The 17,480-nt window shown below is 51.0% G+C and overlaps 1 protein-coding gene across 1 annotated transcript; it reads left to right on the top strand.

Annotated features, from left to right (window-relative positions):
• Nucleotides 1-2,504: 2,504 nt before the first annotated feature.
• Nucleotides 2,505-15,595, top strand: PCDH12 (protocadherin 12). Its single transcript, XM_033095604.1, has 4 exons — nt 2,505-5,738; nt 9,034-9,131; nt 11,121-11,272; nt 14,756-15,595. The coding sequence occupies exons 1-4, from the start codon at nt 2,862-2,864 to the stop codon at nt 15,223-15,225; spliced, it is 3,597 nt and encodes a 1,198-aa protein (XP_032951495.1). The 5' UTR covers nt 2,505-2,861; the 3' UTR covers nt 15,226-15,595.
• The last annotated feature ends 1,885 nt before the right edge of the window (nt 15,596-17,480 follow it).

Here is a 17,480-nt window from a genome sequence, read left to right as displayed (position 1 = left end):
CACACCCGTAATGTGAATAAAACAAACAAACAACAGCAATAAAACCACCTGGGAAATCCAAATTCAAACTTTCTCATGGCCTGTAAGTCCATTTTTTGCTTCCATGGTCCCAGTCAAAACCACACACACACACAAACACACACGCACACACACCATATACATACGTATATAACAATGTCATTTCAAGAATATAAATGTTAACACCTGTAAATTCATGAATTCCGTCCTGTGGCCATTGGGTCACATTAGGTTTCCCATTGAGAGAAATGATTGTCATCATGTGTGGCACAGGTCTGGAGCTGTGGCTGTTTGTGATCTCTGGTCACCCACCTCCCTGCCTCTGTATCTTTTCCTCTGCCTTTGGCCACCAGATGGCATTCTGGAAACATTCTCAGCACCTTAGCACCAGAATTTTCTGCACCAAGGCTCCCCTGCCTTCCTCCCAACTGGCCTTCCTCCCTCCCCTTTCTCTGTTCCCTTCCAATCTATTTTCCAGAGTGCATCCGGAGGGGCTTTCTGGAGGGCAAATCTGTGTGATCTGGGGAAAGTTCCCTAATCCTCTATGTTCAGCTTCTTCACCCTGATACCATGGCTGTGAGGGTGGCACAAGACAATGTAGGCCGTCGAAGCACAGGAAGCCTTGGGAAATGAGCGTTTCTGGACAGGAGAGGCAGAGAAAAAAGTGAATGAACAAATGCAAGACCATCTTCACCAGTTGCATGTGAGGCATAAAACGTGGCAAATACAACAAGGTACAAGAACAGTCCCCTGTATTGAGAGGTTTCCCTGTCCCAGGCCCTGGGCCAAGCCCTTACGGGTACCATCTCATTGAATCCTTACCACAGACTCATGAGATGGATCACAGCCACACTCCAGGAAAGTGAGAAAACCGAGGCCCAGAGAGGTTAAGTGCCTCGTGCAATGTCTCCACGCTAAGTGAGTGTTCTGTCTCCAGAACCACGCTGTAGGAAACGGCTCCATGCTGTGGCTTAACAGACTTCAGTAAGATTGCTGGGAAACCTCCAGGAGTGGAATCTGGGGGTAAAGGAGAGGGAGTGGGAAAGAAAAGACAGGGGAAGGGAGGCGCACAACTGGGGCTTGCCTAGCAAGGTCCCTTAGCGGCCCCAGTCCTAATGACCACAGGCTTCAGGGCCAAGAGGCTCTGACTGCGGTTGTCTGTGTCCCAATAGGGCACCTCCAGCCTTAAGGCCTCAGCGGCAAACTCCCGTCGAGGGGAAGCTGGCCCTTGATTCCCACCACTTCAAATGCTTTATAAATCTCTGTACTCAATCTCGCGGTAGGGTGTAAGCCTGGGGGAAGGCTGGGAGAAGCAAACCGAGGAGGGAATGGAAAAAACAAGCCACCTCAAAGGCCATCCAAGCAAATCGCCCACTCACCTCCTTCCCGGGCCTTGCCTCCGCAAGGAGGAGAATGGGAGGGAGGGCGTACCTTAAAACATCCAGGTGGAGTGTTGGGGGTGCAGCAAGGGAGTTTTTATTCAGGGGACTCGGACATAAACAGCAGTGGGGAAAGAAGAATTGGAGGAAGGGAGGAAAAGAGAGAGGAAGATGTGGGAGAGAGAGAAACGTATAAAACCTCGGAGAGACAGAAGCAGGAGGCTGGGGGATTCCCCAGACAGGGGCTCTGGCTGGACCAGATGCAGAGAACAATGGGCCTCATGAAGCTGGGGAGCCAGAAGGGAAGGCGGAGGGAGACCACATAGTCAGGCCAGGGAGGTCCTTGTGCTTCAGGAGCCAAGGCCACGGGTCTGTGTGGGCAGGGACGGCCTGAGGGCCAGTGCGAGAGCCAGAGGCAGCCACAGGTGGGAGGAGCGAGGCAGAGCATAACGATGACGTCATTGCCTGTGACTCCAGGCCGGGCGCAGGCCCTTCATGCATCGTTTGATTTCATCCTCACAATTTCCTGCTGAGAGGGCTACTATTCTTATTCCCATACACACTCTAAAAGGGAGGTGGGGGAGAGGCTCAGTGACTTGTTCCACATGGCGCAGCTGGTAAGCTGCAGAGTCAGGATTTGAACCCAGGCAGTTTGGCTCTGAAGGCCAGTCTCTAAATGATAGCTGCTTCCCATGAGATAAACATGGGTGCTAAGGACAGAGTCAAGATTATAAGTAGAGGAGTATAGGGAAAAGATCAGGAGAGGAACAATGAGGAAATGCTGGAAACAAAAAGAGCTGAGGGAGGGAAGAGAGACAGGGAGCCTGATTGGCTCAGGAAGGGCCTCAGGCCCTGTGCAGCAGGCAGGAGCTCGGGCTCTCTGTTCACTTGGCCACACAGGGCTCCATTTCCCTCAGTGGCCACCTTGCGTGGATAGCACCTTCCCATCCGGCCTTTTCCCAGAGCCCCTGCCACATCCTCCTCAGCAGTAGGCCACTCAGCTCCACGGGAAGCATTCTCTCTCTAATTGGCATTGAAACTCACAGCCCTCCCTTTTCCTGTAGGTGGAGTTTCCATAGGAAAAAGCTGCTTCTCTGTTTCCCCCGTCTAGCAACTGTTTGGAAGTCAGATCCCCACATCCTGCTCTACTGGGTCAAGTCCCTCTTGGACCGGCTCTTGTCCATCATTGGCTGGAGTGAACCAACGGGTTGCCCTGTGCGGGGTGTCCCCTGGCAGTCTTACCTCATCATTGTTGGGACTCCTCAGATCTCTTTAGATGAAGATGGCCTTGCCTGGGAATCCTGCTGGTTCCATCATCATCTAATTATGGGACAAGGCTGTGCCAACAGGTCTGGGGGCAGGAGAACAGGGCTAATCAAGCCCCCCAGGAAACCCTGGAGGACTTCCCCGCCTTCAAAGAACTCGAGTGGTTTCGGAATCTAGCCCATTCTGGCGGTAAGCACGATGCAACTTCTGCAACTTCTGCTGTGGCTATTGGGGCCAGGAGCCTACTTGTTCCTTTCAGGGGATAATCAGGAGGTAGCCACTCTCACTGTGAAATACCAAGTGTCAGAGGAAGTGCCGTCTGGCACTGTGATAGGGAAGCTGTCCCAGGAACTGGGCTGGGAGGAGAGGCGTGGGCAAGCAGGGGCTGCCTTCCAGGTCTTACAGCTGCCTCAGGCGCTCCTCATCCAGGTAGACCCTGAGGACGGCCTGCTTAGCACAGGGAGGCGGTTAGACCGAGAGCAGCTTTGCCGGTATCGGGATCCCTGCCTGCTTTCCTTTGACGTGCTTGCCACAGGGGGTTTGGCTCTGATCCACGTGGAGATCCAGGTGCTGGACATCAATGACCACCAGCCCCAGTTTCCCAAAGGCGAGCAGGAGCTGGAAATCTCTGAGAGTGCCTCTCTGCGCACCCGGATCCCTCTGGACAGAGCTCTCGACCCAGACACTGGCCCCAACACGCTGCACTCCTACTCCCTGTCTCCCAGTGAGCACTTCACCCTGGATGTCATCGTGGGGCCCGATGAGACCAAACATGCGGAACTCGTGGTGGTGAAGGAGCTGGACCGGGAAATCCACTCGTGTTTTAATCTGGTGTTAACGGCCTATGACAATGGGAACCCCCCCAAGTCAGGCACCAGCTTGGTCAAAGTCACCGTCCTGGACTCCAACGACAACAGCCCTGTGTTTGCGGAGAGCTCGCTAGCACTAGCAATCCAAGAAGACGCCGCCCCTGGTACTCTCCTCCTCAACTTGACCGCCACGGACCCTGACCAAGGCCCCAACGGGGAGGTGGAGTTCTTCCTCAGTAAGCACGCGCCTCCAGAGGTGCTGGCCACCTTCAGCGTCGATGCCAAGACGGGTCAGGTGATTCTGCGCCGACCCCTGGACTACGAGAAGAATCCTTCCTACGAGGTGGATGTCCAAGCAAGGGACCTGGGTCCCAATCCCATCCCAGCCCACTGCAAAGTCCTCATCAAGGTCCTGGACGTCAATGACAACGCCCCAAGCATCCACATTACATGGGCCTCCCAGCCGTCACTGGTGTCAGAAGCTCTTCCCAAGGACAGTTTCATTGCTCTCATCGTGGCGAATGACTTGGACTCAGGAAACAATGGTCTGGTCCACTGTTGGCTGAGCCAAGATCTGGGCCACTTCCGGCTGAAAAGGACCAACGGCAACACGTACATGCTGCTAACCAATGCCACACTGGACAGAGAGCAGTGGCCCAAATATACTCTCACTCTATTGGCCCAAGACCAAGGACCCCAACCCTTATCCGCCAAGAAACAGCTCAGCATTCAAATCAGTGATGCCAACGACAATGCACCAGTGTTTGAGAAGAGCAGGTACCAGGTCTCCACTCAGGAAAACAACCTACCCTCTCTTCACCTCATTACCCTCAAGGCTCATGATGCGGACGTGGGCACGAATGGACAAGTCTCATACCGCATCCAGGACTCCGCAGTTTCTCACTTGGTAGCTATTGACTCAGACACAGGAGAGGTCACAGCTCAGAGGTCACTGGACTATGAACAGGTGACTGGCTTTGAGTTCCACGTGATCGCGGAGGACAGGGGGCAGCCCCGGCTCACATCCAGCATCTCTGTGTGGGTCAGCCTCCTGGATGCCAACGATAATGCCCCCGAGGTTATTCATCCCACACTCAGCGATGGAAAAGCCAGCCTCTCAGTGCTTGTTAACGCTTCCACAGGCCATCTTCTGGTGCCCATTGAGACTCCCCATGGCTTGGGTCCTGCAGGCGCTGACATACCACTACGGGCCACCCACATCTCCCAGCCATTCCTTTTGGCAACCATTGTAGCAAGAGATGCAGACTCAGGGGCAAATGGAGAAGTCCTCTACAGCATTCGGAGTGGGAACGAAGCCCACCTTTTTGTCCTCAGCCCCCACCTGGGGCAGTTGTTCATCAACACCACCAATGCCAGCAGCCTCATTGGGAGTAAGTGGGAGCTGGAGATAGTGGTGGAAGACCGTGGCAGCCCCTCCTTGCAGACCCAAGCCCTGTTGAGGGTCTTGTTCGTCACCAGTGTGGACCACCTGAGGGACTCGACCCGTGAGTCTGGGGCCCTGAGCACCTCGGTGCTAACGGTGATTTGTCTGGTCGTCCTGCTGGCCATCTTTGGGTTGATCTTGGCTCTGATCATGTCCATCTGCAGGACGGAGAAGAAGGATAACAGGGCCTACAACTGTCGGGAGGCCGAGTTCACTTACTGCCAGCAGCCCAAGAGACCCCAGAAACACATTCAGAAGGCAGACATCCACCTCGTGCCTGTGCTCAAGGGCCAGGCAGAGGAGCCTGCTGAAGTCAGGCAGCCCCCCAAGGACGTGGGCAAGGAAGCGATGACGGAAGCAGGCTGGGACCCCTGTCTGCAGGCGCCCTTTCACCTCACACCCACCCTGTACCGGACCCTGCGTAACCAAGGCAACCAAGGAACGCTGGCCGAGAGCCCAGAGGTGCTGCAGGTCACTGTCAACCTCCTTTTCAATCATCCCAGGCAGAGGAACGCCTCCCGGGAGAACCTGACCCTTCCTGAGCCCCAACCTGCCCTGGGCCAGCCCCACTCAAGGCCCCTGAAGGTTGCAGGCAGCCCCACGGGGAAGCTGCCTGGAGATCAGGGCAGGGAAGAGGCCCTGCTGAGCCCCCCGGGCTCCTCAGCAACCCTGAGGCGGCAGCGGAATCTCAATGGTAAAGTGGCCCCTGAGAAAGAGTCAGGCCCCCGTCAGATCCTGCGGAGTCTGGTCCGGCTGTCCGTGGCTGCCTTCGCAGAGAGGAACCCCATAGAGGAGCTCACTGTGGATTCTCCTCCTGTTCAGGTACCTCAGCGCGGGCAGCTTTCGCTCTGGTCGCCCCTGGACCACCACCAACGGCATCAGATACCACCTTCCCCCTCACAATCCTCACACTCATCCCTTAGGCTCACCAGGCACTTTATGATACATCAAGTATAGTGGTTCAGGGCAGAGTTCTGGGGTCAATAGAATTTAGCTGTGTGATCCTAGACAAATTACTTACTGTCTCTGAGCCTTCACTTTCCCATCTGTAAAATAGGAATGACAGTAAGAACATCTGCCTCGCAGAGTTGTCCTGAGGATTTGATCAGTTAATTCTTATAAAGTACTTACTCAGGGAGCCTGGCACAAGTAGACACACAGCAAAGATAGTGATTACGAGTATAAGCTTTGGAGCAAGAATGCTTGGGTTCAAATCGTGGCTCCACCTCTTCCTAGCTTGGCTTCTCTGTGGAAGATGTCCATGTTAACAGCACCCATCTCCTAAGTTTGCTCAAAGATAAAATGAGTGCACTTAAAACCTCCAGAAGAGTGTTTGGCACATAAACAGCATCCAGCAAATGATTACGATGACTTCTGCAAAGCTCTTCTCCCTCTCCACCTGGGCAACCTCCCTGTGAAGCAGGCTGGCATGGGCATCATTGCCCCCAGGCTGAGGAGCTGCATTTGATTTGTTTGAGGCCCCAGAGCCTGCCGGCTTTGTCTACAGGATGGGGCAGTGGAAAAAACCTTGGAATCTGGGAGTTAGGCAGATCTGGGCTCAAATTTCAGCATAGCCACATAGGAGCTGGGCCACCTTGGGCAAGTCCTTTAACATTTGAGCCTCATTTTCCTCATCTATAAAATGGGAATTATGATGCCAAACTTACCATGTCTATCTCCCAGGGGTTTGAGGATTAAATGGGACTATGAATGGCAAAGTGTCTAGAGACCTAGGATTTACTGGACACAAATGGGAAACCTTGTCAGAGATCATGCCTGATTTCACATCCATATCTGCTCCTCTGCACCCCAGATAATTTCCCCTGTGCCAGGCTGCCCATCCAAGGCACACTTTTGCTTGGCTAGGCCATCAGCTGAGGTTTCCTGTGGAGCAAGGACACAGCTTCCTTCCCCCACTCCCTCCCCAGGAAGCCACCTGGAGAAGGCCCAGCTGCCTTCTTAGGAGTCTTGGCTGGGCTCTGTGCAGCCCCAGAGGTTGTCCAGAGCCATTCATTCATTCATTCATTCATTCATTCATTCATTCATTCATCAAATGCTTATTGAATAGCTCTTTGTGCCAAACACCGTGCTGGTTGTTGGTAAACAGAGACAACAGAGAGAAGACACTGTGGGTGATTCCACTGGGGTGATGGAAAGAAGGGCGCCCATTTGGGATCAACTTGGAGGTAAGAGGCAGCTCACCTAAAGCTTGTGTCTTTCCAGCAGCACAGTGCCATGGTGGAGTCAGATTCAAGTTCAAAGCCCAGCCCTACCACCAATTGCTGTGTAGCCTTTGTGAGCCTTATTTTCCAAATCTGCAAAATGGGTGTAATGATATCTTTCCTTGGGTTACTGTAAGAATTAAATGAGATTATATACAACTTGATAGTTATTAAGTACTTAGCATAAGATCTATTAATAAGTGATTTATATACGTTTACTCATTTAATCCTTATCACCACAACCATCGTATGACCTGGGAGTCATTACTATTCCATTTTTTACTGCTGAAGAAACTGAAGCTCAGAATGCTTAAATTCCTTAAGGCTTCACAGATGGAAACTGATGCAGGGGCAGATTTAGGATTTGAACCAGAGTCCAACTGACTCTAGAATATGGGTTCTGTGAAGTGACCCTGAATGACAGTGCTCAGGTCAGGGAGTGGCACTCGGGGACTGTCCCTGAAATAGAGGCTGTCTCTAGGGAAAAGGGTGGCAGGTGCCTGAGGAGGTGGGATGTGCCTTGAGGCAAGCAATGACCCAACACTCCCAAGTCCCACTGAAACCCCAGTCTTGGCCACCTCCCCTTCCCACTCTCCTCTGAGGTTGGCACTTTCTGTCTTGAGCTGCCCAGGGCGGTGGAATGGGCCTTCTCAGGGAGGAGTGAGGGTAGCTTAGAAGGTAGAGGTAGTATTTCTAGGAGTAACAACCTAAACTCCTTGCATTTGTGGAGCATTTCTAACTTTCCAACCACCTAATTAATCCTGACAACCCTGTGAAGAAGGCCGAGCAGGTATTTCTAGCTCAGCCTTAGAGATGAGGAAACTATGGTCTGAGTAGCTCTAAAAACCTGCCTGACATTACATAAGCTAGAAATGACCTTGAACTAGAACTCAGCCTCCCAAGACTTGATCTGTTGCCTTCTCCTCACAAGGGCCTGCAGGGTCTGGCCCTGCTATCTCGCCAGGCTTCTGCCCCATTCTCCAGTCATCTCCTCTAACCTTTCAGCAGGCAGTGTCTTCTATCTGGACGCCTTTCATCCCTTGCCCAGACCCTCACCATCTCTCCCCTTGCCAAACTCCTGTGGAGCTTTGGGGTCTCAGCAAAGGTGCCTGACACGTAGTATGAATTCAAGACACATTTATAGAAATAAACAAACTTCCCCCATTCCACCCCACAACTTCCTTCTTGCTCCAAGTTGGGTGCCGGGTCCTCCTCTCTGCCCACAGACCCCCCCCACCCCCATCCTTTCCCAACCCCAGTGCAATCCCCTGTAAAAACCTCTGTGCCCTGTCTTCCCTGACAGACTGTGAGCTCCCTCAGGGCAGCCATTGGGCCTTATTCTCATTCTTATTCCCACAGTGAGCACAAACAAGCACTTAATTAAATACTTGTCAGATGAATGAAAGAATGGACAAATGAATGATTCAATGACACCCTTTTTCCTTCTCTACAACATACGTTGTCTTACATCTGGACCACAAAAATCAGCTGAGCACTTGAATACTGCTAAAGGGGGGAAATAACTCTTTAAGATAATCCTTATCAAAATAATAATGAATTTATGGTCAGGAAATGCCTTTTCCACCCCCATCCCCAAAGACACCATCAGGAACAGGTCACTAGGGGGAATGAGAGTGAGGGGATGGGCCCAGACGGCCCCCATTCTCTCCATCAGACACCGAGGTCTGGGGTGACATGGCAAAGCAGGGAACCTGCCTGCACAGGTCCCTGCCTGTCAATGTTCACCACCCACCATCCCCCTCTCTGATCACACAAACATCTGAAGCTGGAGGAAAGACTATAAAAAGAAAGCACCAGCATTGAGGGAAACATCCGGCAAGGAAGTGTGCTGCGTTGGAATTGTGTGGAGTCAACAGATTTTTCCTGTCTTGTAGCAAATCTCCCAGCTGCTGTCCTTGCTGCATCAGGGCCAATTCCAGCCCAAACCAAACCACCGGGGAAATAAGTACTTGGCTAAGCCGGGCTGCAGCAGGTAAGCACACGCAGCTCCCACAGGCTTCTCTAGCCCCCGCCCTCTCCCCAGCCTCCCCTCACCCCTGCAGTGTCTGTGACAGTAAGAAAGAGTGAGCACGTCCCAGACGCTGCTCCTCTGGGAGAGTGCATGCTCTCAGCATCCATCCCCCCACCTCAGGCCATTTGGTCCTGGAGCAACTGTATTTATAGTCTTTACAGGACAGAGTCACTAAGGAAATGACTTCATCCCTGAGGCTCTATCTGGCCCCTGATTGCAGACGTGCTGGGCTAGCCTTTAAATCTGTAACTTTCAGCTTTCTTTCTCTTGACCCTTAAACATAATATGAAGATGCCTGGCTAAGGACATGGGTGTGCGGGTATGTTCCTTTGAGTTTTCCTAGAATTAAAGAGACCTTAAGAGGCCATCTAATCTAACTCCTTGTTACATATAGAAAAACTGAGGCTCTAATCCAGCCCAACTATGTAAACTTGGAACAATCAGATAAATCCTTCAGGCCTCGGTTTCTCATCTATAAAATGGAAGTCACCACAATTCCTTGTAGTGACAGGGTAAGGATCTAATGTATTTTAAGCCCACAGCCCAGTGTCTGGCACATAGTAGGTACACAAGCAATGCTAAGTCCTTTCCTCTTAAAGTGACTTTGTTCAAGGTCATATAGCCAGTGAGTGGCAAAGCTAGCTCTCGGCACCAGACTCCTGTTTCAAAGCTCTTGCTGTGACAACTTGTAGCTTTCTTTTCTGCAAAGATAGCGAGAGGTAGTGTAGAGCAGCGGCAAGTACTTCAGTCACATCAGCCTAAATTTCAATTCTTGCTTTATCACTGAATCCAGGGGGACCTTGGGCAAGCTGCATAGTCTTCAAAAGTCTTGATTTTCTCATTTTACAAATGAGAATAACAAGAGAACCCCTTATAGATGTGAAAGGTGTGATGGTAAGGTGCATGTACATTGCAAAGCATAAGGCCTGACTCAGAGAAATTGCTCAGTAACACGAACTGTTGTCACTATTACTTGCAAACTAGCCACCTCCCTGCTGATCCCTTCATAGCAGCAGAAATGGCCAAAGAAAAAAAGCAGAAAGGGCCTCTAGGCCTTGAAGCCCTGCAAGGAGACTTTTCACATACTGGGATGAGGGGCCAGGCCTGTCCCCCCCCATGCCAGGCAGTCCCAGGAACTGGCCTCCCCGAGATGATAAGGGCCTATGGGATGGAGCCCAGGGTGGAGAGAGCAGGAGCCTGGGTAGTAGATTCTGAATAGCTTTTGGATGCCTCACCTCAGCTGCATCCTCTATTGACCTGCTCTCCTGGTCTGGGATTTGGCTTCAGATAGGGAGGAGGGAATATTTAGTTACTCAGTCCACAACATATTAAGTACCTACTATGTGCCAGGCCCTGTTCTGAGCATTGGTGAGAGAACAGGGAATGAGACAAAAATCCCTGCCCTCACTGGAGCACACACTCTGATGAATGGGCGAGTGGGTGAGTGGATGGGCCGGTGGATGGATGGATGCGTGGATGGATGGACTGGCTGTATGGATGGATGCATGGATCAGTGGGTGGTGGGTGACTGCCTTGGCTCAACCTAAGTTGGTAAACTCCTACTCTGTGCCAGGCAATGTGAAGGAATGGGCGGGACAATGGTGAGTAATCATATCAATGCATCATAGTCACTTCTGTTTGCTGAGTGCTTACGTGACGGCACTATGCTAAGCTCTTTATATACAACGCCTCATTTTACCCTAACTATGCCCCATGAAGTGGGTGTTATTTATTATCGCACTTTACAGATAAGGAAACAGACTCAGAGTAGGCAGGAGGGCTGGGATCAAGTAACCCAGGTCGGTCTGACTCTGAAGACTGAACTGTGTGTATCCAGTTCCCTACGTGTATGAATGAACACTGGCATGAATAGAAGAAAGTTCATGAGCAGGAATGATGAACGTATGTGTGACTTTCCTCACTTGCGGGCTGGGTTGGCTTTCTGTGCAGGAGTGCAATCCCAGACACAGATGGCCCAGGTGCCAGGGCTGGTGGCCAAGCAGAACCGGACCAGGAAGAAGGGCCTTTGGACCCTGAAGAGGACCTCTCTGTGAAGCAGCTGCTAGAAGAAGAGCTGTCAAACCTGCTGGACCCTCACACAGGTAGGGACTCCCCAGGGTTACCCTCCTTCTGACCCTACAGCCTCCTCACATGCCTAAGTTTCCGAGTTCTGCTCTAAGCTTCAGAGTTCTGCTTCAATTCCCTACAGGGAAACACAGCCATTCTGTTTCTGGGGCAACGTTTTACTTCTCTTAGAGCTTCAGAAGGTCTTCATTTGCTTAAAGACCAGATTATTCATTTTATAAATCATCATAAGAATAGTGAACAATTTACTGGGCTCTCTAGGTGCGTACCAGATACGGGGGGCATCTTCTGCACGTTATCTCATTTAAGCTTCCAAACAATCCTTGGAGGTAGACATTATGAGCTCCAATTTAGAGATTAGCAAACTGAGGCTCAGAGAGGTTCGCTGTAGCCTGCTCAGAATCAGCCAGTTCATGAACAATTGAAGGGGGGGCCTGTTCACCATCAAGAGGCCTGCCCTTACCTCCTAAATCACCCCTTTGAATTTCCTTAGTGTGTTTCAATATCCTTTTACCCTGAGAACCCGGTCAACTTTTTAATATGTTAACATTTCTAACTGAAACAAAAAGAATTTTTTCTAGACAAACAATTAGTTTTGACAATAGATACAAAATGTGAACTTAAATTCCAGATCTGCGAACTGCCCCCCCTGCTGTGGACGCCCATCAGCCCTCCTTTAGGTAACACCCATAGGTGCCACCATCCCTCAACTGCGGTTTTCTGTTTCCGTAGTTAACGATCTGTTTCTCATCTGGACATATCCTGTGTGCTCCATCTGGCTGCAAACATGCTGAAGGCATGGCAGGCACTCCCTTTCCTTTGGTTAGAAAAACATGGCTAACACTTATTGAGTGCTTTCTGCGTGCTAGTCCCTGTTCTAAGTGCTCATGAGAAACTCTAATGAGATAGGTACTGTTCATTATCCCCATTTCATAAAGGAAAAATCTGAGGGGTAGGGGTGTTTAATAATTTTCCCAAGGTTGTGCAGCCGATGGTTATTCACACAGGCCGTGTGGCTCTAAATTAAAATTAAATAAAATTAAATCTAATTGAAATTAAGTACATGTAAAATGAAAACTTCAGTTCCTCAGTCATCCCAGCCCCATTTAAACAGCCACATGTGGTTACTGGCTCTCACTTTGGACAGCACACATATGGAAAGTTTTATAGGGCAGCAGTGTCTAGAATGTAGAAGTGTGAGGTCCAATGTAGCAGCCGCTAGCCACACGTGAAAACGGCTCGTCCACACCGAGCTGTGATGTAAATATAAAGCAGTCCAGACTCTGACCACTTAATATGAAAAAAGAATGTATGGTGACTCATTAATAATTTTTAAGGTATTGATTACATGATAAGATGATATTAAATATAAAAACTATTTCACAAATTAATTTCACCGTTTCTTTTTAGTTTTCTAATGTGGCTACTAGAAAATTTAAATTGACTGCTGTGGCTCGCATTCTCTTTCTATTGGGTAGCTCTGGGCTGGACTCTGTGGGCTCAGTTCGCACGTGGTCCAGCTTCCCCACAATACAGAGGGCAAGGAGCACGGAGACACTAGAAGGAGTCGGGGCATGAAGAAGGCAACAGGGATTAAAAAAACATAAAAAAAAGAGTCTGAGATGCTCACAAAGCTGGAATGGGGTGGGGCTGATGGTGAGCGTGCTTGACACTGGGGTCCTGGCTGCGTCAGATAAAAGCCCCATCTGAGGATGTGATGATGACAATCTTGTGTTTGTTGCATGAGCTCATGGAATGCTCGCAGCAACCTGACAAGACTGCTAGTTCACCACTTTATGAGAGAACAAGGAGGCTCAGAGAGGTTAAGCAATGTTCCCAAGGTCACATTGTTCATAAGCAGCAAAGCAGGGAAATCAAACCCTGGTCAGCTCAGCGCCTGCCTGCCACGGAGTGCATTCACCATCAGTTTTCAGCCCTTCTCATACACCCCCGCGATTTTCTCATTCCAAGCTTCATTCCTTCTGAAGCTCTCTGACCCTTGTACAAGGAAAGGCATAATTCTGTAACACCAAGAGAATTCCAACCTTATTACCCCAGAGTCTCAGAGAACTAAGGTCTACATTTCCCAGATGTCCAGGGTTAATATTTATGTGCCTTCAATCATTCAATAAAGGTTCACCAAGTCTCAGGCGGGGGCTGGAGCCGTTGGGAAGGGGCCTGGCCCGCCTCAGAGCCTGCACAATCCCCTCACCGACAAGGCAAGAACGAGACTCATTTATATCAATATAAACAACAATTAGCTATATTTGGAAATAATTTTTCCAAATTACACAAGCAATATTTAGTTAATGCAGAAAAATGTAGATAAAAAGAAAATAAAATCACTTCTGCCCAGGGTAATTTCAATTAACACTTTGACATATTTCCTTCCGGTCTTTTATTCTACGCGCAGATTTTTAAGCAGCTCACCTTAAGCAAACATTAAATACATGTTAAAGTAGATGTGCCCCTTTTTTTTTTTTTTTTTTAAAGACAGTTTCTTAACCACGAGACTTATACTTCCTTTCCTCTGCTTGGTCTCTATCATGGGTCCTGGGACTAGTTTTTGAGACAGGATTTTCTGTTGACAAGATGGGGAGAGGAGCAGTGTGATGGTAACATTGGGGACCTAGGGGACAGTTTTTCACTGCCCCCATCACTTTTCTGGGGTAGCCTTTAGAGAGCCAACCCCTTCCCAGCCTGCCTCTAGGCCAGGGTTCCCTGCAGCTTGAAAGGTAAAGGTTGAGGAGTTGAGTGCACGTGGTTAGGTAGTAACAGAGCAGACGGGAGCAGGCCTGGGAATTCCAGGGGCCACGGCTGGGCACCTGGAAAATCCAGGGGAGGAAGAGCCAGCTCTTCAGAGAGTGTGTAGGGCAGTGCAGTCACGGGGGCTCCAAAGTCATCAGACCTGAGTTTAAATCTTGGTTTGGTTGCCCAATAGATATGTGACTTAACTTCTGGGAACTTCAGTTTCCTCATCCATAAAATGGGATAATTCTGTTGACTTCAAAGGTGTGTGTGGAGGTTAAATGAGATAATTATGTAAATTGCTTGGCACAGAAGTACTGAGTAAGTGGTAACTATCATGCATATGAACAGAAGGCAGCACCAAGCCAGAAACTCCAGCCTTGGCCAAGAAAGGGGATCTTTTCCCCCATCCTCGGCTAGTGGTGCATCTGACTGTAAGGAATGGGTGAAAGACACCTAGACCTGAAATATTCCACCGACCTAGACACTCTTTAAAAACAGGCCAATTTCCAATTCTAGGCCTTCCTCCTCCTCCCCACTCGGCTCAGGCACAACTTCAGTCACGCCTTCCTGCCCAGAGCGCTTCCCTGTCAGGGCCTCTTCCTTCCTGTCCCCCTCTGGCTACCCCATCTGTCCCTCTCCATATCCCTTCCCCCCTTTGTCCGGAGCCCTTGCCCTGCCCACACCCCACCCTCCCCTGCCCAGCCCTTCCGTGGGCCCAGCCCTCACTACGTCCCCTCCTCCCCCTGCAGGCCTGGCCCTGGACCGGCTGAGCACCCCCGACCCAGCCTGGATGGCCAGGCTCTCTTTGCCCCTAACCACCAACTACCGTGACAATGTGTTCTCCCCGGATGCGGCAGCCTTGGAGGAGCCAAGGACCTTCCAGACGTTCGGCAAGGTGTCGGGGCCGGAGCTGAGCCCAACTGGCACTCGGCTGGCCAGCACGTTCCTCTCAGAGATGAGCTCGCTGTTGGAGATGCTGCTGGAGCCGCGCAGCAGCGTGCCCGTGGAGGCTGCCTCGGAGGTCCTGCGGCGGCTGTCTGTCTGTGGAAGGACCCTCAGCCTAGACCTGGCCACCAGCGGGACCTCGGGCATAGAAGTCCAGGGGGGCCCAGGGGAAAAGAAGGGGTCTGAGGGCAGGTCTGGCAGCAGCAGCAGCAGCAGGAGCCTGTGGCTCCAGGAACCAGAGGCCCTAGGAGCTGTTAGGGAGCCCAGGCCCTGAGGATCCCGGGATATGAGCTGGTTTCTAAAATCTCTGAACTCACTGACCAGAGGTGGCCCGAGAACTTTAGGGTGACTGACACTGCCCCACAGAGGGGGCACGGACCCAAGGACAAATAGCTGGCTGTCCAAAGCAGCCCCTTCTTAGGGGCTGGCTCTGCTTGGGAATTTTTTGGAGGACATTGATAGTTTGTGGTTAAGTGTTTGCTGGCAAAACACATGTAGAGCACAGAGAGCTGTCCTCCAGCAGAACAGACATTATGGAGCGTCACATAGCCAGAAAGGATGGCCTCTCTGCATACTAGAGAGTGAGGGACTGGATCCTGGGGTGCCAGGCAAAGCTCTCTGACCTACCAATAAAGGAAAAACAGTGGCTTATTCTCTTTACACCTGTCACGAGGAAGGAGGGAAGAGAAACAGAGTGAGGGTTCTTCACATCCCTGGTTCTTCACATCATGCTGGGCCCAAACAGGAATGAGGCATGTTGGCGCCATGTGAGGTGTGTGGTGTGCTGTGAGGTGTGGTGTGAGGTGTGCAGTGTGAGTTGTGTGGTGAAGTGTGTGGTGTGCTGTGAAGTGTGTGGTGTGAGGTATGCAGTGTGAGGTGTGCAGTGTGAGGTGTGCGGTATGAGGTGTGCCGTGTGAAGTGTGCCGTGTGAGGTGTGTGGTGTGCAGTGTGAGGTGTGAGGTGTGCAGTGAGGTGTGAGGTGTGAGGTGTGTGGTATGAGGTATGCCGTGTGAAGTGTGCCATGTGAGGTGTGTGGTGTGCCGTGAGGTGTGCAGTGAGGTGTGTGGTGTGAGGTGTGCAGTGTGCGGTGTGTGGTGTGAGGTGTGCTGTGTGAGGTGTGTGGTGTGAGGTATGCCGTGTGAAGTGTGCCGTGTGAGGTGTGAGGTGTGCAGTGTGAGGTGTGTGGTGTGAGGTGTGCGGTGTGAGGTGTGTGGTGTGAGGTGTGCGGTGTGTGGTGTGAGGTGTGCTGTGTGAAGTGTGCCGTGTGAGGTGTGCAGTGTGAGGTGTGTGGTGTGAGGTGTGCGGTGTGTGTGGTGTGAGGTGTGCAGTGAGGTGTGAGGTGTGCAGTGTGAGGTGTGTGGTGTGAGGTGTGCTGTGTGAGGTGTGTGGTGTGAGGTGTGAGGTGTGTGGTGTGCCGTGAGGTGTGCGGTGTGAGGTGTGCGGTGTGAGGTGTGTGGTGTGCCGTGAGGTGTGCAGTGTGAGGTGTGTGGTGTGAGGTGTGCAGTGTGAGGTGTGTGGTGTGTGGTGTGAGGTGTGCTGTATGAGGTGTGTGGTGTGAGGTGTGTGGTATGTGGTGTGAGGTGTGTGGTGTGCCGTGAGGTGTGCAGTGTGAGGTGTGCGGTGTGCCGTGAGGTGTGTAGTGTGAGGTGTGTGATGTGAGGTGTGCAGTGAGGTGTGAGGTGTGTGGTGTGCTGTGAGGTGTGCAGTGTGAGGTGTGCTGTGTGAGGTGTGCAGCAGTGGACATGTGTACTCTTGACCCCACTCCTCTATCGCTATCTAATCAAATAGTCTGCTTCTCAGCTGGAAATTGGGACTAAGAAAAGTGTGACTATTTATAGAGCATATTTACATGAGTCAGGCATTAGGCTTACAATAGGATTTAATTAAATTTGTCAACAACCCTGGAAGGGACGTGTTATCCCCATTTCACAGACAAGGACATGAGGCTTGGAGAGGTTGAGAGTCTTGCCCAAGATCAAGCAGAAAGTAGAGGCAGAGACAGAATTTGGAGCCAGGCTTGTCGAACACCAGAACCCATGCCCTCAACCTTGACACTAGACTGCCAACCAAGGAAAGGAAAGGAACAGCCCCCATAGGTGAGCTTTTGCCAGTAGCGAGCTTGTCTGAACTCCCCTCCAGAAACTGCTAAATAGAGCATTTCCCAAGCTGCTTACACCTGCACGTCTGGGCACTTCCAAGCCCAGAGCAAAAGGGACTTGGAGCTGACCTGATGTAGGCCCGAGCCTCTGCAGGATCCTGTCTTTTTCCAGCAAGCAGCCCTTCAGGTATAGAAGTCATCTTTCTAGAAACAACTATTCATGGGTAAATCTTCCTGTCACAGCAGGTTTGGGCCTATGAATTCAGGCTCAAGAGGACAGTGTATGAACCAGGTCCGTGAAATTGACACTGACAGCAGCAAACCTTTCAGGGGAGGAGGGAGTAAAGAAACAGCAACTATGTTCCCCAAGGCTCAGCCTTATAATTTTCCTGGAAATTTCCAGGCTCATTCACCCAGCTTCTCAATATCAT

The sequence above is a fragment of the Rhinolophus ferrumequinum genome, chromosome 24, assembly GCF_004115265.2.
Source record: "Rhinolophus ferrumequinum isolate MPI-CBG mRhiFer1 chromosome 24, mRhiFer1_v1.p, whole genome shotgun sequence".
In the NCBI taxonomy this organism is placed as follows: domain Eukaryota; kingdom Metazoa; phylum Chordata; class Mammalia; order Chiroptera; family Rhinolophidae; genus Rhinolophus; species Rhinolophus ferrumequinum.
The sequence above is the reverse complement of the archived record's forward strand: the minus strand, read 5'-3'. Positions and strand labels throughout refer to the sequence as shown.

Excerpts from the sequence above, each read along its gene's own strand:
- PCDH12 (XM_033095604.1), top strand. The coding sequence starts at position 2,862 with ATGCAACTTCTGCAACTTCTGCTGTGGCTATTGGGGCCAGGAGCCTAC. Across the intron at positions 9,132-11,120 it reads GCTAAGCCGGGCTGCAGCAG|GAGTGCAATCCCAGACACAG; the intron begins GTAAGCACACGC and ends CTTTCTGTGCAG. Across the intron at positions 11,273-14,755 it reads CCTGCTGGACCCTCACACAG|GCCTGGCCCTGGACCGGCTG; the intron begins GTAGGGACTCCC and ends CTCCCCCTGCAG.